At 36.9% G+C, this 27,925-nt stretch overlaps 1 protein-coding gene across 1 annotated transcript; it reads left to right on the forward strand.

Annotated features, from left to right (window-relative positions):
• The first annotated feature begins 615 nt into the window (after positions 1–615).
• cep152 (centrosomal protein 152) lies at positions 616–27,616 on the forward strand. The gene is given in 29 exon segments (XM_058767743.1): positions 616–897; positions 1,190–1,277; positions 8,264–8,373; positions 8,460–8,520; positions 8,662–8,997; positions 9,073–9,235; positions 9,584–9,724; positions 13,251–13,390; positions 13,530–13,730; positions 13,849–13,996; positions 16,896–16,987; positions 17,085–17,242; positions 17,327–17,540; positions 17,627–17,740; positions 19,537–19,667; positions 19,762–19,890; positions 19,997–20,132; positions 20,891–21,076; positions 21,634–21,900; positions 22,296–22,427; positions 22,499–22,875; positions 23,855–24,059; positions 24,243–24,306; positions 24,384–24,539; positions 25,485–25,578; positions 25,686–25,768; positions 26,097–26,253; positions 26,331–26,437; positions 26,516–27,616. Coding segments are annotated over 28 exon segments (4,944 nt in total). The 5' UTR covers positions 616–897; position 1,190; the 3' UTR covers positions 27,271–27,616.
• Positions 27,617–27,925: the final 309 nt, after the last annotated feature.

A 27,925-nucleotide genomic window follows, 5' to 3' on the forward strand; every position in this document is an offset into this window, starting at 1 on the left:
AAATATATATATATTATAAGTACCATAAATTGTCTAATATTTAAATAGCAAAAATTTAAAATGCATTTGATTCAGAAGAAATGTGTGTAAAAGTTTGTGATTTTATGTGTGATAAACAATTAATTTATTTGTTTCAGTGCTCAAGAACACAAAATTGCACAGCTTTCGTATACAGACATTATTTATCCGAATTAAACTGACTGAATGTGCATATAATACAGGACAAAAAAAGGACAATAATGAACTATAATCATTTTTCATGCATACACTATAAGGCTAAATGTCCTAACCAAATAACCGAACCCGTTAATATTTATATTTATATCAATAATATATAGTGTAAACGTATTTATTATAAAATTAAAAAAAAAAATCATTTTAATTGAAAACCATACGTAAGCAATATAAATCGTTCATTTATTTGTATGAACAATGTATAAATAAATAGTAATGTTATTATTAATCATTTTATTATTATTAATATACTTCAATAACTGAGAAAATACATTTCTGTCAAAATGAGGCATCTGTTTAGTTGACACATGATAGTTCGTCCCCATTGGCTGTAACGTTCACATGACGTCGTCCCTCGCGTCGGCCAATCAGAAGCCAGGACTTTGCCGCTGTTTAGGGCGCCATGTTTCAATAGACAGACACTTTATCAATATCTTTACTGCAATATCGACTTTAGTCCGCATTAAGCGAGTTTTACCATCTGTGACGGACGAACAAACATTTGCTGACAGTTTATTACTCGTACTCAAGGCATTTTATATCAATATTGTTGCGGTATGAGTTTGTGTGGCACCGAGACACTGTAATGTGTGTCATAGAAACACTTCATTTGGGATTATTGTGTTACTTCAGGACTGTGGCGACTTTATAAAAGCTTTAAAGGTAAGCAGAGATCATTTAAACTCGCATACAGCCTTGTTTGTGAACTGAAGCTTGTAAACTAGCGCTAAATGAACGAGTTACTGCTGTGAACACTGTTATGAGTTGCTTAGAAACAATCTGTATCCATATCTGGGATTAACAGTGTTTGCTGATGCTAACATACGAACTAGCAAATATGTTTTATCGAGCTGTTCTCGGTTTTATCAGTAAGACTGGTTGAATGAAGTGTAAGTGTATGTGATTGCTGGTCATTTCCTGTCTCAGTGTGTCATTTCTCCTCTCGGATCAGCAGGATGTCCATTGATTTTGACAGTGCAGCTTTACAGACCCAGCAGGAGGAAGAGGAGTATGATCAGGAAGACTACGCCAGAGAGCAAGAGGTTGGCTATCTGTCCAGTTACTGAACACTGATACACAAACACACCCACCAGACTGACAACTGGCATCTGTCATCTGCTGCACTGCATGCTTGACTAAATGTAATATAAATGTACTTGGACAAAAAAAAACAATCAGTTTATCTGTCTGTATTTCACATGAACAGTAAATATCTAGTTATTTATTTCAGCGCATGGCTGTTTAATGGAATAGGAAAAAGGTTCAAATATAATTGATACTGGAGACAACCTAAAAAAAAAAAACTAAACAATGTACACCTTCCAATACACACATTTATTAATTTTAATCTTGCCCTCTTGTTGTTGGGGAAAAAATTACCATCCATGTTATTTCTAAACTAAACATTTCTTATGAGTGGTTGGGATTTTTTAAATTGTGTATTATGCAATTTAAAACTAAAATATTTAATTGTATAATAATAATATTATTATTAATTGCATCCAAAATAAAAGTTTTTGTTTACATAATATATGTGTGTGTGTGTGTGTGTGTGTGTGTGTGTGTGTACTGTGTATATTTATTATGTATATATAAACACAGACACATACAGTATATATTTTGAAAATATTTACATGTATATGCATTTATATTCTTATATTTTATATTATATATAAATATATAAACACAACATTTTACCTAAATATATACATGCATGTGTTTGTATTTATGTATACATAATAAACATACACAGTACACACACATATATTATGTAAACAAAATTTTTTATTTTGGATGCGGTTAATCGTTAGACAGCACTAATATATATATATATATATATTTTAATGTCATGTCTTTTATTGTTGTTAGCATAACTGTTGCAAATAAACATACATTTTTGAAATATGCTAATCTATAAAAATAATAATATGTATATATAAGACTTGTTAAAATATAAAATGTATATATTTTTTTTTTTGCCGGTGTCCATCAGCGAATCTGCTGACGGACACCGTGCTGCGTTGTCACGGGAACATGCCAGCTGATGATAATGAGGAAATTACATCACTCCCTTCGCCCAGTGCATTCCAAACGACTACATAATGACACGCACGTGCCCTGCTCACTCTGTATTTTCTCAAATACACGTTGGACACAATTATTGGTACCCCTAGAAATTCTTATGAGTAAAATATCTCTGAAGTATATTCCCATTCATCTTCACAATTTTGAGCACTCCAGGGTGATTATGAACATGAAATTATCCAGCCATGGCTTCCTGTTTCACAGAAATATAAATAGGAGGGAAAACAAAGCCCAAATTCCCTTAATCATCCATCACAATGAGAAAAACCAAAGAATATATTTCTGATGTGCAGCAAAAGATGATTGAGCTTCACAAATTAGTGAAGTGACTTTAAGAAAAGAGCTACAGCAGTAAAATTCCCATTTCCACCATCAGGGCAATAATTAAGAATTTCCAATCAACATAAAATGTTAGGAAATTGTCTGGAAGAGGACATGTGTCTATATCGTCCTAATGCACGGTGAGAAGGAGAGTTTGACAGTTGCTCAGTGTTTGGATGTACAAATGAACATCAAAGTATTTTTTTAGTTCCTTCATCCGAGCCTATGGCTAGCATTAGCTACATGATAATAACAGTAACAGCATACATAAACAAACCAACTAAAGTACCGTATCCAGACACAATATTTTAAACTAACCATTCGGAGACGTCCTGCTGTAGCCGCTGAGTTGCAACTTCTTTATCCGGTGCTTCTCCATCCGGATCAGATTCTGGGTCAAACTGTAAGCTTGAAGGACTGCGTGTCTACGAGCCATTGCGATACATCCACTGTCAACATTAGCGCATGGTAGCGCAAGCTGGTTAAGGCCACACACCCACCCTCCACCTTGCCCTGCCTCTCTCGTCCTCATTAGCATTTAAAGCAACAGACACAGAACTGGCACGTCCTAAGGAAAGCTCATTGTGGGACTGGCTTCTAGTGGCTGAAATTCTGCACCAAGGCTGAATTTCGGGGAAAGAGACTTCAGATACAGTACTAGGGACCACTTAGGCCTATATAAAAGCATCCAAAAAGCAGCATGTCATGGGACCTTTAAAATAAATTGTCAAACAGCACCTACATCACCATGTGTTGTTCGGGAGGGTTTCAAGAAAAATTCTCCGAGCTCATCCAAAAACAAACTCCAGCATATTCAGTTATCAGACACGACTGGAACTTCAAATGGGACTGGCTTCTATGGTCAGATGAAACTAAAAAAAGAGCTTTTTAGCAGCAAACACTCAAGATGGGTTTGGTGAACACTGGGATAAAAAGTACCCCATGTGTACAATGAAATATACTGCTGTATTTTTGATGTTGTGGGCCTATATTTCTGCTGGAGGTCCTGGACATCTTGTTTAGACACATGACATCATGGATTCTATCAAATACCAACAGATAAAAAATCAATAAGTGACTGACTCTGTTAGAAATCTTATAATGGGCCATGTTTGGATCTTCCAACCGTACAATAATCCAAACACAAACCTCAAAAACAACACAAAAATGGGTCACTGAGCACAAAACCAAGCTTCTGCTGGCCATTCCAGTCCTCTGACCTGAACCCTGCAGAAAATGAGTGAACTGAAGAGAAGAAGCATCAACATGGAGCTGGGAATCTAAAGGGTCTGGAGTGATTCTGGATGAAGGAATGGTCTCTGATCTCTTGTCAGGTGTTCTCTAACCTCATCAGGCATTATAGGAGAAAATTTAGAGCTGTTAAACTGGCAAATGGAGGTTTCAAAAAGTATTGAATAAAAGGACTTCAGAAACTTTCTGCAACTTCAGAAAACACATGCAAATAGAAAAAGCACCAGCAAATTAATAAAACATCTTCATCAGTTTGACAGCAGGTGCTGCAAATGCTCACAATGCAAACAAATAAAGAATTTTATTTGCAGCGCATTTCTTTATTTGTTTGTGTTGTGAGCATTTGCAGCACCTGCTGTCAAACTGATGAAGATGTTTTCTTAATTTGCAGGCGTTTTTCTATTTGCAGCGCGTTGAGCTCTCTCAGCCACCGTACGTTTGCCTCTCTTCCAGCAACCCGTCACTCACAGGACATGATTGCAGCAATTAGCAATTGACAACGGTCCAGTTTTTATCCCCAATGAAAAAAACAAAACAAGTCCTGTCCTTCTTTATATATTTTTTTTTATTATTATTTTTTAAATCTCATTCAAGAAGATGCTTTACTTGGATGTACATTACAATAGGGAGAAAAGACAGTTGCAATTTCCCTTTCATGTCGAATTTAAATCCAGTTTCCGGAAAGCAAACACATTTATTGTTATTTAATGTCATATATATATATATATAAGTCATTTAATATATCATTTTATATCACTTACATATCTTAAATAAAAATAAAATTGAAGGTATAATTACACTTCAAGAATGACACTTTATCGTATTACTTTGTCTGCTGGATACATTTTAAGCAAATAGTTTTTGTGTCTGTCTACCTGTTAAAGCAGGTACATACAGTTATATCCAGTTCATGTTCTGACACTTCAGTATTTCTGTGTGGCTTTAATATTGAGACCTGTAATGCTAATAAAGTTCCTCTGTCAGTGCTGTTCTCTAATATGGCCTGCAGTTAATGCTTAACATGCCAGGATAACCATTAAAAACTGCTGTATGAAACACAAGAGTTTGATTTGATCTTTTTCTTGTGATTTTGCTGTTGCGTGAGCTAGCTGCCTTACTCAATTTACTAGGTCCATATTTGCTTTCTCATGGATTTTAGTAGTTAAAGATTCTTCTGTTTCCAGTTGCAAGCAGTAACAGTGTTTGTTTTTAAAGGGCAGATCTTCTCCAATCAGAAACGTGTGTTCTGACTCACCTTACAGCTATCCGCTGCATGAAGGAGCATTCGCTGTCATTGGTGCACGTTCAGTGCAGTCAGGTGTGTTTGCTGTGTCATATAGCCTGTGTTTCCACTGCCCTACATACTCGCAGCTTTTACTGAAGCTTCACAAACGTTTGCTCTGAATGGAAGGATCAATTGTAGGCGATTTCACTTCTCATTTTAGATTAGAATCAGAAAATAATAGTATGAGGTGAATGATGACCATCGATTTTGATGTGCATCACACGCACCATCATATTCACAGGCTGTTTGTCTTTTTTCCATCAGAGGAGGAATGTTTCTGCTCCAGTTAACTGAAACGTATATTCTGACCCCCACAATGGGCCGACCTCAGCTGGACAAATGAGGACGGCTTAGTTCCTCGTTTTCTGCTTTCTTTTCTGGAGTTATTCATATGAGTCACGCTGCTGAAATCCAGCATTGCACACAATAGTGCTTCAGTATGCCACTGAGTCCAAGAGCTCCTGTCGTAAGAGTGTAAATGCGGGAAAGTTTTCCGTCCGAGGGACCGTATCAGGATGTGCGGGCCATCCGGCGGGAGTTGTGGAGGGTGAGTTTGATTGTCTGTCCTCCGATACGGAGACATCAGCTGTGTTTTATCATGAAGTGAAAGACACTGAAGTTGCTGAAAGTTAGGAGTGCTGGGGCTCCTTTAAGACGCCTCGGGGCCATGTGTTGGTGTTTGTGTGAGAGTTCAGCATGTCTGTTACCGGGCGGGTGTGTTTTTTTTTTAAATGGTTGCTATGGGACCTGCAGTGAATCGGTTGCTTGTATGCGCTTGTTTCGTTTCTCATAGTTTCAGTGTGTTACCCATTAGCTCAATATTGTATTATTGTATTGAGAAACTTCTAAGGAAAATTCAATTCCCCAAGAGATGGCCTGTCAGACACTTACTTACTGGAGAGCTTGTGTATTAGTGTTTGACTGATTTTTATTTTATAAGATGCACACTATATCAGAACATATGGATATTGTCCAATATTAGTGATTTTCCTTTTTTATGTCTTTTTTTTTCTTTGTCTGTATCAGCAGTTTAATATCAATATTAATTGTGGATTTTAGATTAACTTTGCTATCTTTAATGAATCGCACTAGATAATGTGAAAGATTTAAACTTTATAGAACACTTTTCTATAATAGAGATCCCTCCTCCATTATAGGGACATTTTTATCATTTTAAAATGAGTTATCCATTTTTCATACCGCACACCGTGATGATGCTAAAGTGAATTTAGGCAGCACAACCTAAGAGTGATCATTCCTATTTTTTTGTTTTTTTTAGACAAAGTAGTGTAGGTAATTTAATTGGCCATAGCATAAAAATAATGTACTGTGTTGGTCAGAGTTGATATCAAGAGTAAAATGTGTATTCACTTTAACACTAAAATGAAAACTATAAAACATGGACCAAAAATTGCACAGTTTCTCGACCATGTTATGAAAGAAATATAACTTTTTTTGTTTATATAATATTCCTGTTTTGTAAGTTATTTGTTTCTAGTTATATTAATTTGCTTGCTGGGGTTTTTAATTATTTATTTATTTACAGAAAATCACCGGTTAAAAATAAAGAGAGCGATAGCTTGCAGAGTGCAATGCCTGAAGTCCCAAAAATTAATTAATTCATTAGTTTATTTATTTTGTGAAATAAAATTATACTTTGCTTTGAAAACTGGCTGAAAGTTGTTGTTTTTAATTGATTACCAATTAATTGTCACCTGTTTTTAAAAACCAAAAACCACAAACATCTGTTGGTCTCTCTGAATAGAGATTGCATTTACATTTATGTTAATATTAATTAATTTATGAGCAAATCCCGACTCTTTCTTTTTGCTGAATGCACCAGTATCAAAGAAGCATGCATTGACAGAGAAGATAATATTATAATCATATTGTCATAGAATTATTCATATGTATTTGTTTTAAATAATAATATATTGTTATGGAAGGTTAGGTCTTCTGTGGTCCATTTGGTAATAGCAAATTTATTTTAAATCATCCAAAACCCAGGGCTTCTTATATCAATAATATCATACTAATATCTCCGGTTGGACCTCAAGTGGATCTTTGAAGACCTCTAATGTGTGCTTTAACAGTCTGGCAGGGGAGAAGACCGCTCATGGGTGGGGTGGCTACGGTCCTGAATGATTGTTCAATTTTTATTGATTAAATGGTAGGGATGTAACGATTAACCGCGAGCCGGTTGAAAATCGATTCAAATATGTGACGATTCAAATCGGTTGAGATGCGAAACAAATCGCGATTCAATTAGGGTAGTTTATATGAATGCATGTCTGAGGGGAACTTACTGTCTTTAGAAAAGTTTAGATGGTATTTTTCTTCTCATCTTGCCTCTGTATAATGCATATTAAAGTTCATAAGTGCAGCGCTGCTTTGTTTACAGCGGAAACCAAGGAAACGCTTAAAGCGCCACCTGCTGGCAGAGAGTGAATCTGCGTCTCATTCAGCTCGTCTGCTGTTTCTATGTATAATTTCTCAAAACTGAAGTCATACCATTCTGTTTTTGCTTCAAATCTCGAAATTATACAGTCTAATTTAGGTTAAAACTGCTCCTGCTGCATGTATGCAGCATCTTTGTTTGGATCATGATTAAAATGCAGTGGTTGCCTCTAATTTTAAATGGAAAGAGCACAGACAAAGCCTTATTTAGTTTTTATGAAGAGATTTCTTTTATTTATGTTACTTATTTATTTGATTTGGGGCTTGTTTTAAAATTTCAGTTTAGTTGTTATTTACATTTACATTATATTTACATTTTGTTATTTAGCAGACGCTTTTATCCAAAGTGACTTACAAATGAGGACAATAGAAGCAATCAAAACCAACAAAAGAGCAATAATATGCAAGTGCTATATTAGTATATTATTATAGTGTTATATTTCAATTTCACAAAGAAACGTGCAGCATTTTGTCCAAGCAATAATAAAAGAACATATTTAATTTATAATTTGTCTTAAATGAATCGAATCGCAATCGTGAAATCAAAATCTCGAATCGAATCGTGAGTTGAGTGAATCGTTACATCCCTATTAAATGGGATTTGTTGGTTTGTATGTTTTTTTTTTTTAGCTCCACAAGCTCCTGACTGATCTCCCTGATGATATGCTAGATGACAGCGCAGACTGCTCCTCACCTGAGCTCGACCGCTCCACCTGCAGTCGCCCAGAAGACAACAACAGGTACAAAACCCATCAAAACACCCTTATGCAACACTTGGCTGAAATACCTATTTAATAAAACATACACAAATGTGTTTGTCTTTCAGACCGCAGCATGCCTGGAATGTGCCACAATGGGAGCATCCAAGACCACCTTCCCATGAGGAAGTGAGTTTATTAGTTTTAGATGCAACAAAAACAAATTAATTATGAGCGTCACTGAAAGGATGCAAATGGTCTTAGATTTGGTGCATTTAAAATGCTATGACAGGTCATTCACTTATTCGTTTGTCTTGCATGTATTTGCAGCACTATGAGGAGTACGATCAAGGCTCTTATCATGAGGACTACAGCTATAAGAGTCACACGTCTCAGACCAACAATCACCCTCATCACCTCCAGACCGGGACGGAACATTTACCCACCGGCTGGGACCAACAGAACGGACAGAACTACCAGTATCAGAACGGAGACTTCGCACACTCATCCGCAGGCACGGATGAGTCGCACGGCACTGACTTCTCCGCTGGGGACGGGGCAGAACAGGACGTGTACCCTAATAATGCTCTTCAGCATGGGGCAGGCTACCTTGGAGATGAGGCACAAGCCCATGGAGAGCATAACAACATCAGACGCCACTTTCAGGTGAATGCCTGCAACCAGTCTTCTTTTATTAAACATTGTATGCATGTTTATTAATTTTGCACATTTTTTTTGAAGGTGTTTGATAATGGAGGAGCTGGGAACGAACCCACTGGCCACTGCAAGGCCAGTTACCACCCACATCAACCTTCAAACCAGCCCAAGATGTTCAGTCCTCAAGTGACCAATCAGAAAGGCCACTTTGACCAGATTCAAAGGGACTTCCTGGACTCAACACAGAGTAAGATACTATTATGCATTACCATGTTGCAATTTAACATAAGTGTTTTCTATTTGAATATGTTTTAAAATGTAATTTATTCCTGTGATTATAAAAGCTGAATTTTCAGCATCATTATTACTCCATCATTCTAATATGCTGACTGGATGCTCAAGAAACAGTTCCTATTATTATCAATGTTGAAAACAATTGTTTCTTCATTTTTCTTTGGAAACAATGATATATTTTTTCAAGACTCTTTGGTGAATAAAAAGTTAAGAAGAACAGTATTTATTTTAAATTGTATTTGTAATGACTATGTTATTAGTATTTTAGGAGATTGAGGTGTATTGTCTGAATGTTGTTTAGATACAGCAGATGGTCAGCAGCTGGCGCAGCTTCAGATTTTAAACAGAGCTCAATCCAGACAGATTGAGGAGCTGGAACAGAAACTGGAGGACTGCAGGAGGAGGATGAGATATCTGGAGCACCAGTTCACAATCGTCAAAGGTCAGATTCACTAGATTGCCACAGTTTTAAATTCAGCTCTGAAATGTTAGTTTCAAAAAAGTATCTTTGTGGAAAAACTTAAGCAGACTAGTGACAGGACCCAAGACGTTCCCTTCATAGTTAATCATTCATAACTAATTTATTATTATTATTACCGTATTGTCCCGAATATAAGACGACCCTGATTATAAGACAACCTCCATTTTTCCAGATGTACCTTTTGGAAAAAGGCTTTTTGAAATCTAAATCTTGTTTTGTTTTTGTTTTTTTCTCTCTCTCTCTCTCTTTCTCTGTAAAACATTTTTCTTAAATTATTTTCAAATTGCATATTCTTCCTATTTTTATTTTTTGTTTTGAAAGTATGGTAAATACTGGTAAAATGTACTAACAATGACATTGAAAAATATACACTTTTTGATATACCATTGAAATAACAGGTAGCCCATCTGAATTATATGACATTTAGGCTATCCATCTCATAGTAGTCTACCAAAATTTTATCACAGTAGAAGTGAAATCTTATTGTAGTCTTCAAATCTGGGTACTGTCTTATGTTTTAAAATCACTTACAGAGGAAGTTTGTTCCCATCAGGCTAACATAAGTCACGACTCGTGCCGATGTAAGCTTTTCTTTTTCTTTTTGTTTTCACTTGCGATCTTTACAACACACATTACATTACATATTTCATGGCACACTCGTTTTATGCGTTTTTGGCGCCACCTATTGTTGTGGGTGTATTACTGACATGTCAAAGCCTAGACCCTGAATATAAGACGACCGCGTTTTTTTCATATGTATTTTCAAGAAAAAATCATCGTCTTATATTCGGGTCAATACGGTATTTGATTATTTTTAAAAGCTCATCAACATCTCTGTTGCTAGTTTATTAGCTGTATTGTTTGAGCCACCATAATGCACAAACAAACTATTTACCATTTTTATATTCTGGATCAGTTTTGACCAGGTGGGAACATAAGCTTATAAAACAATCATAACTTGTTATAACAACCACATTGTATCTGATGAATAACTTCTTTTTAATTGGTGAACTTGCGAAAATGAATTTATTAAAATGTTATTGCCACTTTTTTAATAAAAATTAATAAAAAAACATATATATATTTGTTTTTTATATATATTAGTGGGTACGGAAAGTACTCAGACCCCCTTAAATTTTTCACTCTTTGTTATATTGCAGCCATTATTAAAATCATTTGTTCATTTTTTTTTTTTCCTCATTAATGTACACACAGCACCCCATATTGACAGAAAAACACAGAATTGTTGACATTTTTGCAGATTTATTAAAAAAGAAAAACTGAAATATCACATGGTCCTAAGTATTCAGACCCTTTGCTCAGTATTTAGTAGAAGCACCCTTTTGATCTAATACAGCCATGAGTCTTTTTGGGAAAGATGCAACAAGTTTTTCACACCTGGATTTGGGGATCCTCTGCCATTCCTCCTTGCAGATCCTCTCCAGTTCTGTCAGGTTGGATGGTAAATGTTGGTGGACAGCCATTTTTAGGTCTCTCCAGAGATGCTCAATTGGGTTTAAGTCAGGGCTCTGGCTGGGCCATTCAAGAACAGTCACGGAGTTGTTGTGAAGCCACTGCTTCGTTATTTTAGCTGTGTGCTTAGGGTCATTGTCTTGTTGGAAGGTAAACCTTGGCCCAGTCTGAGGTCCTGAGCACTCTGGAGAAGGTTTTCGTCCAGGATATCCCTGTACTTGGCCACATTCATCTTTCCCTCGATTGCAACCAGTCGTCCTGTCCCTGCAGCTGAAAAACACCCCACAGCATGATGCTGCCACCACCATGCTTCACTGTTGGGACTGTATTGGACAGGTGATGAGCAGTGCCTGGTTTTCTCCACACATACCGCTTAGAATTAAGGCCAAAAAGTTCTATCTTGGTCTCATCAGACCAGAGAATCTTATTCAGGTGTTTTTTAGCAAACTCCATGCGGGCTTTCATGTGTCTTGCACTGAGGAGAGGCTTCCGTCGGGCCACTCTGCCATAAAGCCCCGACTGGTGGAGGGCTGCAGTGATGGTTGACTTTCTACAACTTTCTCCCATCTCCCGACTGCATCTCTGGAGCTCAGCCACAGTGATCTTTGGGTTCTTCTTTACCTCTCTCACCAAGGCTCTTCTCCCCCGATAGCTCAGTTTGGCCGGACGGCCAGCTCTAGGAAGGGTTCTGGTCGTCCCAAACGTCTTCCATTTAAGGATTATGGAGGCCACTGTGCTCTTAGGAACCTTAAGTGCAGCAGAAATTTTTTTGTAACCTTGGCCAGATCTGTGCCTTGCCACAATTCTGTCTCTGAGCTCTTCAGGCAGTTCCTTTGACCTCATGATTCTCATTTGCTCTGACATGCACTGTGAGCTGTAAGGTCTTATATAGACAGGTGTGTGGCTTTCCTAATCAAGTCCAATCAGTATAATCAAACACAGCTGGACTCAAATGAAGGTGTAGAACCATCTCAAGGATGATCAGAAGAAATGGACAGCACCTGAGTTAAATATATGAGTGTCACAGCAAAGGGTCTGAATACTTAGGACCATGTGATATTTCAGTTTTTCTTTTTTAATAAATCTGCAAAAATGTCAACAATTCTGTGTTTTTCTGTCAATATGGGGTGCTGTGTGTACATTAATGAGGGGAAAAAAATGATTATAATGATTTTAAATGATTTTAGCAAATGGCTGCAATATAACAAAGAGTGAAAAATTGAAGGGGGTCTGAATACTTTCCGTACCCACTGTGTGTATGTGTATGTGTATGTGTATGTGTATGTGTATGTGTATGTGTATGTGTATGTGTATGTGTATGTGTATGTGTATGTGTATGTGTATAATATATACATACACACAGATTTTCAAATAGTTGTACCTCGGCCAAATATTGTCCTATCCTAACAAACCATAAATCAGTGGAATGCTTATTCAGATTTCAGATGATGTATAAATCAAAATTTTGAAAAATTTACCCTTATGACTGGTCTTGTGTTCCAGGGTCACAGTTATGCAGTGGTGAAAAAAATTGAAATCTTGAAATGTTTTCAAACTAAAGAAATTAATTTTACTAATTAAACTTTCTTTTTTATGGTGAAAAGAATGATCAGTTTTAATGCTTCTGTTGCGACCTAAACCACTGAGTGAAATATAGGTCATAAAGTTAGACTGTGTGGTCTTTGAACTTTTGCTCTGCACCCCTTTGGGTGGTCGTTCATTTGATATAATTTATTATTGTTGTCTGTTTATAGTGTGTTTGTGCATACATATTCATGTTTTCAACAAAATTCAGTCCTAAAAGCGTGTGAGAGATACAGGAAAGAGGCTAAATGTATATTTATAAGTATTGTTTAGATAAATGTAACTCGTATGTAAAAAAACAAAACAAGTTAAGCTCTAGTTGAAACTGACCCAGAACGTGAAAGGTGATAATTTTTTTTTTTTAAGGTAATGTAAAAATAAAAAGTTTTAATACTAATTTGAGCCATAAAATGTGTTGCTTTTTGTCTAGATGAGAAAGACGGTCTGACTGTATCACTGAAGGAGTCCAGTGCACTAGTGGAGGAGGCCAAAGAGAGAGAAGCGCAGCTGCAGGGGAGAATCAGATCTCTGGAGAAACACATCCAGTCTCTCACAGACAGAGAGCAAGAGGTACGAGCTTATGAATTCCTCATGCATTGCAACATCAGTCACACAGCAAGTCCAAGTGAAATTGTGCATTTGGAGCTTGTTAAAATGGTGTAGAACACGGTGCAGTCTCTTATAAGAGAGGAAATGTGTGCGTACACAGAGCCTAAAGCAGCAGCATGTGGCCGAGGCGGCGATGGACAGCTTGAAGCTGCAGATGATGGATCTGTGTCGCTCAGACACTCTGACACGAGCGCGTGAGCAGCACGATAGAGACATGACCGCCATCCGGGAGCAGTACGAAGCCAAACTGCTCACCCTTCAGCAGAATCTGGACACACAATCACAGAGTCTGAACGAGCAGGTCAGATACATGTGGATATGAATTATTCCTGAGTGTGGATTAACCCCTTACAACAGGGGGCAGTGCAGGCCTGTGGTTTCACTGTGTGTGTGTGTGTGTGTGTGTGTGTGTGTGTCAGGCGGAGGCGGGCCGCCGGCTGCTGGATCAGGTCCGGCTGCTGGAGCGTCAGAGGGAAGAGGATCAGGTGGACAGAGCCGCCGTCATCAACACCCTCACACAGCGCCTGGAGGAGAGCCAGCAGCAGTGTGCCAAACTGCTCCACACTGGTATGTGGCATCCCATGTGCTTCTGTTTGTTTTTACTGTTGTGATTGCTCGAGCCTCATGGGTAATCGTACGGGCCAGTCATCTTTTTCTCTTGCAGTTAACACAATTTAAAGGGGTGGTTGAATGCGATTTCACTTTTTTAACTTAGTGTGTAATGTTGCTGTTTGAGCATAAACAATATCTGCAAAGTTACGACGCTGAAAGTTCAATGCAAATGGTCTTTTAAAATTATGGCAGTTTAATGCCTACAAAAACGGCTTGTAGGGACTACACCAAGTTACTTCCCGGGTTTGTGACGTCACAAACCCTGAAATTTACATAAACCCCAGGATCCCCCAGGAACATGCAACGAAGTGGGCGAGGGCATGTTGCACTGCTTTAGAGAAGAGGAAGAGTTGTTGCCATGCCATCAAAACTAGGGGTGCACAAAAAAATCTATTAAATATGGACGCTAAAAATCATTAAACATGGATGCACACGCGATTGCCGTGGTAGTGAGCAATACTTGCTCTCGAACACTTCTTACTGTTACAAAAATGCTACAACGCAATCATGTATTCTTCTGTATTGAAGCTTTAATCAGGATAAAACCGTATATTAGAAGCTGACATAAGCAGTAGCATTTACAAATAACAACGCATTTAAAAGTATGTGACAACAACAAATGAAAAACATACCATTTTGAAACTTCCTGTAAGAGCCGTGCTTGCACAGTTTCTGCACGATCCTCTTCACTAATATCCTCTGCGTCTCAATCGGGCTCAAATTGATAAGCGATATTGAAGACGCCATTGTTTACAACACAATTGGGAGTGCATGACGCTGAGCTGAGGGGCGGGACGTTTAGATGCGCACTAGAGGCGATTTAGCAAATCACAACACATTAACACATGTTTGACTGCACCCCATAAACACAATCAAGCCTAGAAAAAGATCCAGTCAACCACCCCTTTAAACATTTCAGAGAAACTACAATGACTCTGGTACATAGAATCAGGGGCCTTCACTTTTTCAAATCGTCTTATGAACGACATAAGATCCAGGGCACATGTTGTGTGTATTTGTAAAAGGCATTTATTTAAATGGGCTTTCCATAAAGGATATAATAATAATACTACTACTAATAATAATAGCTATTATTAGTATTATTATTACTACTACTACTATTATTATTATTATTATTATTATTATTATTAAAAATGAAGTTTAATGTATTAAAGTTAGAATTAAAATATAGAAATAAACAAATTTATATAATGTCCTACTTTTTTCTTGATTTCATTTTATTTTTTTACTTATGTTCCCCTTAAAATATTAAATATTTGAAAACATTTGATTATCTTTGTATAATAATTATTATTATATATTAACAAGTATAGTATTCTATTATTGTTATTATTATAACAAGCATAATATTATAATATTCCATTATAATATAATATAAATTAAAACACTATTTGAATTTTGCTAAAATGTTGCTTTGCTGGCTGTAAATGCAGTAAATATCTTATAAATCCTGAGCAACACAAACTTTGTCAAGTGAAACGGAGGTATCACTCAAATGAGGAATCGTATGAAGTGCAAACACCGGGATGTCATGGCCAGTCGAATGAAGAAAACAGCGGCACATCACTGCATTCACTACCGCAGCTAGGCGCAGATGTACCCCGAGCGAGCCGAGAAGACCACTCATTTTCTCTGCAGCCAGCTTTCTTGTTAACAGTATCCACCAAAGCGTCTTTTTCCTCAGGCTAGCATATTTTTTTCAATAGTTTCCAATGGGAGCGCTGCGTTTTTAAAAAAATGCCATTTATGATGCATCTGCCACATTACTTCAGCGGCGGTTATGTATCACAGCAACCAAAGCGCCTCGCAAGCATTCACAGCTGAGCATTTTCAGAAGAGCGCCTGTCATTTTCAGCTGGCTAAAAAAGCTTTGGTGGACACGCGGCATAAGGAGCCGACTTTCACCTGATCATGATAATGTGCATGTGTGCTTTTTTTTTTTTTTTTCCAACAAGAACATGTGAAACAATGCAAACACGATAAACAATTTTTTTTTTTTTTTTTGCACAAATTGTTTAATTTAATTTTAGTTTAATTTTCAAATGGGGGGGAAAAAAACACAGGATATATAATTTATAAATTTGTTGTAAATATAGCCTGATAAGATGTTTAGAAATGGTGACAAAAATAATGTTTGATTTTAAAAATTACGTCTTTCTCATTAAACGTCATTTAAATAAATAAATATTTGTTTTTTATGAGCTCAAATATTCGAATGCAATATTTTTGAAAAATACCCATCCCTAATTTTAACGATAATATGGAAATAACAATGTTTTTACCTCTTATGTTCCCCTTAAAAAATGTTAAATATTTTAAAATATTTTGTTATTGTTGTTTAATAAAAGGATAATGTTTTATTTGTAAATGAGAATATTTTAGTGAAATATGAAAATAAACTAGAATTGTATCTAATTATTTTCAGTTATTTAGATTTTTACTTCCTGTGTTTCCTTAAATTACTACATATTTGAAACATTTTATTATATTTGTATTACAATTTATTTTAATTAAAATGTCAAGTATATTTTATTACAATTATGTTTTGTTTAAATTAAAAAAATAATAATAAATAAGCATCAACACACTTTTCTATTTTTTTTTTTTCTTTATTTATAATATTCCATATTCCATGGTCCATATTCTGTACTTTTGTACCATTTTAAGTCAATATATGAGGTTGCAGATCTTGCAGCATTCATAACTTAGTTTCTTAACTCTTTTGTTTTAAAAGAAGAAAAATCATGTTTTCAGTCCTTTAATGAATTCATTGAAGTTTTTGTCTCCCTTGCGTCTGTAACATCTTTATCAAAGCTTCTTTTATTCTCTGCAGGCTCTGTTCAAGAGATGAGTCAGTTACAGCTGAAGCTCCAGCAGGCCCAGTCTGCCCGTGCTATCAGCGAAGACATCAGCAAAACCCTGCAGGTCAGTCAGTCCACTAATGTTTGACAGCATTTCCAATAATGGGAAACATTAAAGCTGTCCATAAAACAGAGCCCCCATGTGTTTCTTCTCTCAACAGGAAGAGTTGACTGAACTGAAGGAGCAGATAAATCTGTATGAGTCCGCCATTAAACATGGAGCCCTGGAGTCTAATGGAGACTGGGAGAACCAGCTGTCTGAGTCCTACATGGACCTGGGCATCAAGAAGTTCAAGTGGAGAAATGGACGAATCCACAGGTAACGTTATGTAACACTTCAAACTGTATTAGTTGTGTTCATATTTCAAGCTTCTTATAATCTCATAATTACTTTGTTTTCCAGCAAACCTCATATTGCTGAAGCAGGAGACTCCAAACTGCTGAAGGAGGATATGGTGCGAGAGCTGAAGAGCGAGTTGCAGCGCTGCCTGAGTCACCTGAAGACCAAGCGTCGGAAGATCTCTGAGCTGCAGGAGGAGCTGCGACGCTCCCAGACCAGAGCAGAACAGCTGCAGACGCAGCTAGAGCAGGCTGAGAGAACCATACGAGACTCGAAGGTCTGACCTACATCAAATCAGTGCTTGATGGATCAACCTGTGTGCTGTAGTAGATGCTAGACTTACACCTTGTGCGTTTACTACAGGTGAGGGAGAGCAGCTTGGAGAAACACCTGGAAACATCTCACATGACTGCCGCTCCTCACAAAGACCTCGTCAGACTGCAGGAGGAACGGCAGGTCCTGCAGGAGAGAGTGGAGGTCAGTGAGACTTCAGTCACAGAGTTAGCTATAAAGAAAACTGAAATAATAAATTAAAGCCAAACAGAAATATATAATATATATATATATATTAGTGCTGTTTAATCGAGATTAAATCGCATCCAAAATAAAAGTTCTTGTTTATATAATGTGTGTGTAGTGTGTATATTTATGTATATATAAATACACACACATGCATGTATGTATTTAAGAAAATGTTACGTTTATATATTAAATATATTTATATATGACAATTTATATGAATAATATATACATGTAAATATTTTCAAAATATATGGTGTATGTGTCTGTTTTTTATATATACATAATAAATATACACACTACACCACACATATATTATGTAAACAAGAACTTTTATTTTGGATGCGATTTAATCTCGATTAATCGTTTGACAGCACTAATATAATAAAATGAAAATATACAAACTTAGTTTAGCAACAGATAATTGTGGTAAAATAGTTGTTTAATATGTTTTTGGCCTTTTTACCATTTATTGATAAAGACAGTATCAAAATAATTTTTGGTTAATTGAAATAAAGCTGAAATAAAAGGGAAAAAATGTTAATTGAAATAAAGCTTAAATAAAATAACAACAAAAATTAGATGACAAATTATTGGATTTCAGTTATGCTGAGTTAACACTGCACGATTTTAGCCCGATTTTTCACTCGCTGACAGGTTTTGATAAATCGCCGACAAATGCCCGAAATCGGAGGCAAATCGGAGCTCGTTCACGCGAGTGACAATCGTGCAGTGTGAATGATCAAAGACGCGATCTGAGAGAATCGCCGACATGTCGCCGACGCCTGTGAAATATTTGACATGCTAAATATCTGGAGCTGTTGGCGATTCACAATCCTGCTGTGTGCAGTGATTTCTGACTGAAAACTACATCGGCAATGACCTTCAGCCAATGAGAGACAAAGATACAGGGCAGAGGGAAGTTCGGTGAGGAGTTATAGACCATATCAGTATTTTAATATGTACAATTATGTACAGAAACAAGCACAAACGCTTGACCAGCCGCAACATCAGCATAACAGTTACTGCAAAATTATTATTTACCATTCTTTGCAGAACACAATCCCTGTTCCCTGCATCTCCCTCCTGCATAATCTGTTTTTGTTTTTGTAGCTGGAAATCAGCGCACAGACCATTTGCGGGCTATATTGTTTTAATACTTCAGTCTCGCTTGAGAACAACGGGCTGACGCACGCGGGTGCTTGTGTTATTTCCTTATCACTTCTCACGTGTGTTTTGTTGTGAAACGTAGTTTGCGGATCAGACAGAGTTGTCGGCGATTCTTCCTATTGTGAAATCGTGCAATGTGAAAGCCCCTGTCGCCGATCCATCGTGCAGTGTGAACACAGCAGCCACTGAATGCTACCCCAGATAGTCACGCAGTGTGAAAACAACAGCGATCCGACGAGTTTGAAAATCATGCAGTGTGAACTCGGCAGTTGCCAAAGCAACATTTCTCATTTTTAAGTACTACAGTAAAAAGTAAAAACTGAAATTTTAAATTTTTATAGAAATATTGCATTGAATATATGTATATTATATAGAAATAAATTATATATAAATATTAAAAAAATAACAAAAGGACATAAAATGACTAAAACTGAAAATAAAAACAAAACTAATTCTGAATAATAATAAAGACTATAATAATTTATAAATAATATTAAAATAACACTGATCTGGATCCATGTTTTAAAAAGTCATGATTCAGTTAGCTAGTTGTTACACTAGTCAACCCCAGTTGTGAATGGCAGGCTCTGGAGAAGAGGAATCAGGAGCTGAAGCAGAGTGAGGAGAAGGTGAAGGCAGCCAACTCTGAGCTCTGCACCAAGATGAGGGAGATGATCCAGGAGCTGGACCAGGAGAAACAGGAAGCTGCAGAGAGGTCACACATTCATTCTTTCTGCTAAAGTTAGAGGTAATTCCACTCTGGTGCACCTTCTGCAGTGTTTCATTGGTGAAATGCTCTGTGTGTGCAGGGATGAGAGGACTCAACAGCAGTTCAGGGATGACGTGGTGAATCGTGTCCGGATCGAGCTCATGCAGGAGCACACAGCTCACATAGAGCAACTCACCAGCCAGCATCAGCAGCAAATCCAACTGCTCGAGTACTGCACTACACCTTCAGCTTTAAACAATATGACTGGAAACTTCATAATAACCTTCATAAAGCATGCAGAAGCTGACTTTTATTAACACCGGGTCCATCCACAGGTCAAAGCTGACTGATCTCAGGCAGGAGGTGTTAGCTGTGCAGGAATGCTACATTTCTGTTTGCAAAGAGAAAGACAAGCTGGAGGAAAATCTACAAAACAAGCTTGAAGAACTGAGGACACTGGAAGAAAATGAGGTAAGCACTAGATAGTGAATACATTAATTTATCGATTAATTGACATTTATATTTTTAAGTAAATTTATTTTTAATTAAATAGTTATTAAAAAAAAAAAAAATATATATATATATATATATATATATATATATATATATATATATATATATATATATATATATATATATATATATATAATATGATAGTGGTGCAAAAATGCCCCTGTGTTTTTGTCTCATATTTATATCATACGATATCACACGAGCATGGAGAGCCGCATTATACGAGTGCTGATTTTGTCCCGAATATCACGAGTTTAAATGTGATTTTATACAACAGTTCAGTAAATAAGAAGTTGATATTGTGTTATATTTTAAACACGGTATTATGTGTTTTTGCTCAATTTTGCAAAGAATATATTACCTTTAATTAAAGCCATAGCAGAATTGTGTGTGTGTGTATATGTATGTGTATATATTAGTCAAGTAATATGCATTTAATTGTTAATTTTGATTGATTTCATTTGTTCATTTATTATTATATATTTTTATTTTTTTTAAGGAAATTTATTTTTAAATTCATTAATTTTTAAGAATTTGTTTATTATTATTATTATTATTATTATTATTATTATTGCTACTACTGCAATTTCTTTCCTCCTCTCCTTGGGGTTAGACAGTCCCTTCCTGTCTAATTAGGGGATAAAACTTTCTTATGCGAGTCAAAAATCTGGCCATGTGAGACTGTTAATATTTGATCATGTGTCTTGTTGTTTCAGTTAAAGAGGCGAGAGGAGAGTGAGGCCGCTCTGGAGAGTCTGAGGTCTGATCTGGAGCGTCAGCATCAGGAGGACGTGTCTCGGCTCAAAGCCCAGTGGAAGACAGACACACAGGCTGAGATTGAGCTGCGGGTCAGAGAGCATCTGGAAACAGCCAGGAACAGCTGGCAGCAGGAGCAGGAGACGGTTAGTGATGATGGGCTGTTTACATCAATTCACTTTCTACTCGGACTAAAATGTCACTGTTGTGCCATTCAGATGTACAGAAAATCTTCATACAGTGGACTACCAGTAAAACTGAATAATTTTTGGTCCCAAATTTTTTTATCAGACACTTTGACCTGACCATGTTTTGCTGAAGTGTTTTTTCTTTAATTGCTAATGCAACCTTTTTACACCACAAACTGAACAAAATAAAGCGTTGCTTAGTAATTGGTTGACCTAAATTAGTATTGTCTAATTGTGTACTTAAATTTAACAGCTGACAGCTACTCAACCTAATTCATTACATACCTTTCTATCAAAGTTATCAAAGTCATACTTTATTACCATTTTCTAAACTATAGTAATGTGAGAAATGTTGATGCTCTTCTATTTTGCCTTTTATATATTTTATCTGTCTTATCTTTTGCCAGTACCATTGGTTTCATCTGTTCATCTGTCTATTTTTGTTTATCTGTGTTTTGTCAGCTTGTCTCTTTTTGCCTATCTTTGATTTTTCTTTCTGTCTGTCTTTGTGCCAGTTGGAGCAGTCCTGGGCTCAGCGGTTACAGGAGGCTGAGGAAGAGGTCAGGAAGGCCAGGCAGTCCCGTGAGGGAGCGTGTCAGACCAGCTCCTCTGAGACAGCAGGTCAGCTGATTTCAGTGGAAGAGCTGGAGGTCCGGCTCAGCGCTCAGAAGGAGACCCTGCAGCAGGAGGCTGTGACGGCCCAGGACAGAGCCGTGGAGGAAGCAGTACGAGATGCTCAGAGAGAGATGCAGCAGAAACACAGATGACATCACACTCCAGGTGTGACCGGTTTACAGCTCTTAACATCAAAACAAATGCATTCATTTCATAAAGACAACAGGATCAGTAAAAATATATTTAGAAAAATGCTCCTCTCTAGAATACATTTTTTTCTAGTTGGTTTATGGACGTTGAATGGCTTCCCAGAGGTAATCGTGACATTATATGACATTATCGTTAACATGCTGTTTTATTAATTTTGACATCTTTCCGCGGTTGAAACATCACCAGCTGTGTTTCCATTACCCTCCAAATTGTGCAAATTGAAATTAAAAATATGAAAACTGCACCAAATTGCATAGTTTTGCTTTTCTTTTTTTTCTGTATATGTTCCATTCCAGACTTTGATTTTATTTGTCAGGTTTTACAGGGTTAACAATGATTTCTGCCTTCCTAGGTTGAAGGTGCGATATCAAGGGCTCGTTCTCGATGGCTCCAGGACTTGACCTCCCTCCCAGAATACAAAAGCAGCCTGCAGAGGGAGAAAGATGAATGGGAGCGACTTCGACAGCAGCATGTTCAGGAACAGGTATTTGATGTAGTGATCATTCTGAAATGATTTCTTCATATTTAATTTCTAAACTCTCATCCTGATCCCAGGTGTCCTCAGCTGTGAAGGCAGTGGAGGAAAGGTGGCAGGACACGCTCCGCACCAAATGCGCTGAACTGGAGCGGTGTAACGTGAGAAACGGGGAGCTCCAGGAGGAAGTGCTTACCCTCTGCACTCGACTGGAGCGCCTGTGCCAGGAGCAGGCTGCCCTCGTGAAGGCAGAGCTGGCTGCAGCCCGAGACATTTGGATCAGAGACAAGCAGGAGGAGATGTCCCACCTCAGGGCGCAGCTCCAGAGAGAGCAGAAGCAGAAACTACAAGCCGTTCTGGAGCAGAACCTGGAGAAAACTGACAAACAAAGAGACACAGAGCCACATGAAACACTCAGAGAAAAGGAGCAGGGGTGGAGGGATCATCAAGAGAACAGGTTCATAATAATCACCGTAATTAGTAGGGTTTGCTAATTCAAGCTTGAACAGAATGCTGTTTAAGCAGGGCCCTTTTGATGTGAGCCAAAAAAACAACACACTAAAACAACCTACAATACCTTAACAAACAATAGCAGCGTCGCAAGTCTGTCTGTCTGTCTATCTAATATGCAGTATGCACTACAAATATCTTTTAATACAATTTTCTGTTATTTCATTATTTAAAAAGCCCATTCAAAAAGCTTTTTTTTTTTTTTCATTTACATTTTTTTTATTATATATTTCTATTTTATGTGTAATTTTATTGTTTTTGTCTTTTTATTAGCTTTTTTTTAGTTCCATTTAGTTTAATGTATCTTTTTTTTCTTTCAGTTTTGCTATTAATAGTTTTAGTACTTCAAATTTATTTCAGTTAGTTTCTTGTAAAGTTTAGGTTTTCTATTTTTTTTTTTTTTAAATCTTATTTTATTTCAGCTTTATTTCAGTTCCCAAAAATGATTTTTAATTGTTTTAGTTTTAGTTAACAATAACAACACTGATATAAATAGTATATTGAAGGTTTGTTTAATATTTAATGCTAGATTTTCATAATCACAGAGTATATATTTCTATTTAATAATAAAGTGTATAATATTTGTTAAATGTTGCTGTTCATTTATATTACAACAAAAGTTTTGAACATTTTGAATAAATTTTGAAGAAATTTTAGAGGTTTATATTAAATTTGTAATAATACAATAATGCATTGATCAGCAACATTTAATATTAGCTTACATACTTTGTGGAGCTTTATGTAAATATATATTTTAATACTATAGATATTTATTTACAGTGAAGTACACAAATGTAAACAGTTACTGATATTTTACATAAATAAGATTTTAATCAATAGAAGCCAAGTCTTTCGACTCCTGTACGCAGACCTTCTAAACATGAGTTTATGAATGTATGTTTTAAAGGAGCACTGTTGTTTTGCAGACTGCAGGACGAGAGGCAGCGGGTGCTGGAGGAGGTGCTCGATGATCTAAAGGAGGTGCTGCAGGAGGGAGTGGAGAGGAGGAGGAGGAGTGGAGAAGAACAGAAGCTCAGCAGTGCACCAGGAACCATTAGATCCAGAGTCTGGGAGATCTGCAGAGAATCACTCTCTCAAACCATCAACCAAGCCAAGCAGGAGTGGAAGAAGGTGCGTGTCTGATTCCTGAGACAAATTGACAATCTATTGTCACTGCACTTAGCACAGCTGCACCCAGAGAGTTCCCTCTTCTTTATTACACCAGAACAATCATCATAATTATACAGTCTCTAGATCATCATCAATCTCCGCCATGAGAAACACACTAAATATTTTCTTTCTCTCACACCCCAGAGCGGCGAAGACAAGCTGAGACGTGTGCTGAAGGAAACCCAGGAGCGCCATGAAGCCGAGATCGGTAAGACCCACATCACGCTCACCTCACACGCTGCTGGATCAGCGGCTCTTCCCTCCTCACGCTTCCTCGCCCTGCAGCAGGTCTGACAGCCCAGAGGAAGCAGGGTGAATGCGCTGAGTCTCTGACCAAGCTCCAGAAGAAGAATCAAGAGCTCCAGAAACATCTAGAGAAGGCCTGCCGGCAGCTCCAGAGGACCGTACGAGAGCACAAAAACACCCTGCAGAAGATGAAAGGTGCTGCTTATCATTCAGAACCATGTGCAGTGTGAAGTCTTTTAAGTGTATTAAGAAATTCTCCAGTATTAGAAACATATTATTGTACTTTTGTCATTTTTATAGTTTTTATGTAGCTTTAATTTATTTTATTTTAATAATATTAATACTTATTTCGGTTCATTGCCAAGGCAACATTACTAATTTTCTTTTAGGTTTTTTGCATTTGTCATTTAATATTTATGTTGTATTTTAATAATAATAATAATTGACGAAAACAGCACTAGTCTTTTCCCACCATCATTTCCTGTTTTCTTTCTACTGTCAATAAGTTGGAAAAGGCTAAAAATGTATTAATACTATTTTATTTATTTATTTATTTTTTACTATTTTATTCATTTATTTTATTTTTATCACCATTTTTTATATTACCTGTTGCTAAACTGAATATTTTTATTTGTTTGTTTCATGATTATTTTTTATAATTATGATAGTTTTCATTGTCGTATGGAAGCCGTTTCTACCACTGAATAAAAATAAAAAAGGTAATCGTGACTTTTTTTCTCAGAATCGTGTGTTATAAAGTCAGAATCGTGAGGTATAAACTCACAAATCTAAGAAAAAAAGTCAGAATTGCAAGTTTATATCACAAATTTCTGTGAAAAAAATAAATAAAATTGTGAGATTAAAAAGTCACAATTACCTTTTTTTTTTATTTGTATTCAATGGCGGAAACATACTTCAGTTCTATATCTACATGTTTGGAAATATTTTTTGAATAAAAATTCTGAATTGATTTTTTTTTTTTTTTTTTTTTAATTGTATTTGATTTCTCAGTTCATTGATTTATTTGATTATCAGTTTAGTATCACATTATTATCGCTTGGCACAAATGGACCCCTGTAAGAAGCAAACAACATGTGGAAGACAGTGATTTGTAATCTTTGTTTTTATTTTTCAAATCAGATGAGCACGAGGCAGCCCTGCAGAAGGAGCAGCAGGGTCATCTCAAAGCCCTTGAGGAACTGAAACAAACTTCAAATGCAGAAGCACTTTCAAGGTTTGTAAACACTTGACGTTTGCTTGTTTTCTTTCATGAGAGCACATCGTTTGCTATGAGCGCAGTGGGTCTTAGAGAAATACTAAGAGTCTTCATCAATGTTTCAGCGGTTCAGTCAGCCAACAGAATCTTCAAGCAGGTCTTGAGGAAATGAAGGAGCAATACATGAAAGCACTGGAGAAAATCAGAGGTGAATTCAAGACCTTTATAAAGATGCTTTACATAACTCATCAAATTATATTCACATTGCATTTCTGTTTTGTTTTGTTTTGAAATGGTCTTGATTTTGAAGAAAAAAATTATTTTCAACAGATGTATTTAGATAAGTGATTTTTATTTTATTAATGATGATAAATGAAGATTTTATTTTAGTATATTTGAACCCTATTAAAGTTGCACCTTACCTAACTAGAAGCAGGCATGTCTGCAGTTGAACTATTTGAAACTGAAGCTAATAGTTGATAAAGTAGCTTCTTCAACACATACTTTATTTAATTGGTTTTTCAATGTGTTTGTAGGCGACATGCTGCGTTACCTGCAGGAGAGTAAGGAACGGGCGGCGGAGCTGATCAGGACTGAGGTCCTGAGGGAAAGACAGGACACGGCCAGACGCATGCGCAGGTACTACCTCACCTGTCTGCAGGAGCTGCTGGAGGACGGAGGCCAGGCTGCAGGGTATGAGGAACCACAAATGATCATCTTCTCTCTGTTTTCATGGTTTGGTCTTCATTCTACACCTTTTCTTTCTCCAGAGCAGAGAAGAAAATCATAAACGCTGCTAGCAAACTGGCCGCCATGGCCAAAGTCCTCGAGACCCCGTTGGCCAAACGCAAGCTTTCGAGAACCCAGAACTCTCAAGGTAAAACCTCAACTCAGCCAAGCCTTCATTTGTAGCATGATACGGCGCTTTCATCTGGGAACATTGATTTTTGCTTAGGTGGGCCTGACAAAACGGACATTGAAACCAGTGGTTCTCCTGCTAAAGTGCTGGGTGCTGAAGCCCTCAAGGATGGTAAGACCAAACGGATCTATCAGATCTATAACCTAACGGACACTGACTACACATCCATGACGGCTAAACAGAAAGGTGTCGAATCTAAAGCCATCGAACTGGATTCCCTCAAGTCTGCAGTGGTATGTGGATCCAAAGACACTTTTACGGTTGGTCAGGTAGCTCAGAAGCACACACACTTTGCACATGATAGTGTTTTTAACAGCAATGTCAGGACCCCTAATGTCACTCTGAGAAAGCACAGCAGGGAAATGTTCTTGGAGGGTTTGGGAGAACCATCATCCGTCCAGCCCTTCCTGATCGAAGAAGCTCCCGTTCGTGATGACGGACAGAGCGACTGGAGTTTAACCAGTAACGGCTCTAACTTCATCAACAACATTCACCCGACCTCCTCCTATCCAGAGCCTGGGAAGCCGTTCTCTGTTAACGCCGGTTTGGACTTTGGAAGCTCCATCGGAGATAACTCTGATGTTACGATATACAAGGAGATCATTCAGCCTCCGTCTTGCGTTAAACCAGATGTGTGTGTGGACAGGAGAACAAATAAACACAGAGAGCCAATCCCTGGATCTGAGGGACATGGTGTCCGGAAAATGTGTCCAAAGAGCTTATTTTCAGAGTTGAAAGTGCGTCAGCAGGACAGTGGGTTCGACAGCCTATTGGCACTGCTTCAGAAATGAAGTTTCAATTTGTTTGTGCCTGAGCAAACAGTTTTCTAACTAAAAAATGATAAGCTTGTGCAATGTTTTTGTTTTTTTCTTGGTTGAGCCAAATGTCTTTTGTACTCGTTTTAGCAGTTGTACTGTCTGTGCATGAATTTGTTATATTTTAACTTAATAAAGCAACCTAGTTTTACATTAATTAAACTGTTTTTCTGTTATCTGCTTTCACACTAGATATTTAGACTACTATATTGAATTTAAAAAAAAAACTCACTATCATCATTTTTCACATCCTGCATATAACACAAAGAACAAAGTGACAGTGTATGGTTATTATATATTCCAGACACCTGACTGTGGTTTATCCTTAAGGATGTTTTCTATTCCTCAGGCTGCCTTTGAGTCTCCAATCAAAGTCCATTGGCAGATAAGATGAGGTCAAAGATCAAATGGAGCACTTATTGTTAAACTCCATCTGGGTCATTCAATAAAATGGTTAGATTAGGCTGTTTTTAATAATGTTGTATTGTTCTTGGTGCTGTCAAATGATTAATCACATCCAAAATAAAAGTTTTTGTTTACATAATATATGTATGTGTACTGTGTGTATTTATTATGTATATATCAATACACATGCATGTATATTTTTAAGAAAAATGTTATGTATTAAATA

Source organism: Onychostoma macrolepis, chromosome 25, assembly GCF_012432095.1.
Source record: "Onychostoma macrolepis isolate SWU-2019 chromosome 25, ASM1243209v1, whole genome shotgun sequence".
In the NCBI taxonomy this organism is placed as follows: Eukaryota; Metazoa; Chordata; class Actinopteri; order Cypriniformes; family Cyprinidae; genus Onychostoma; species Onychostoma macrolepis.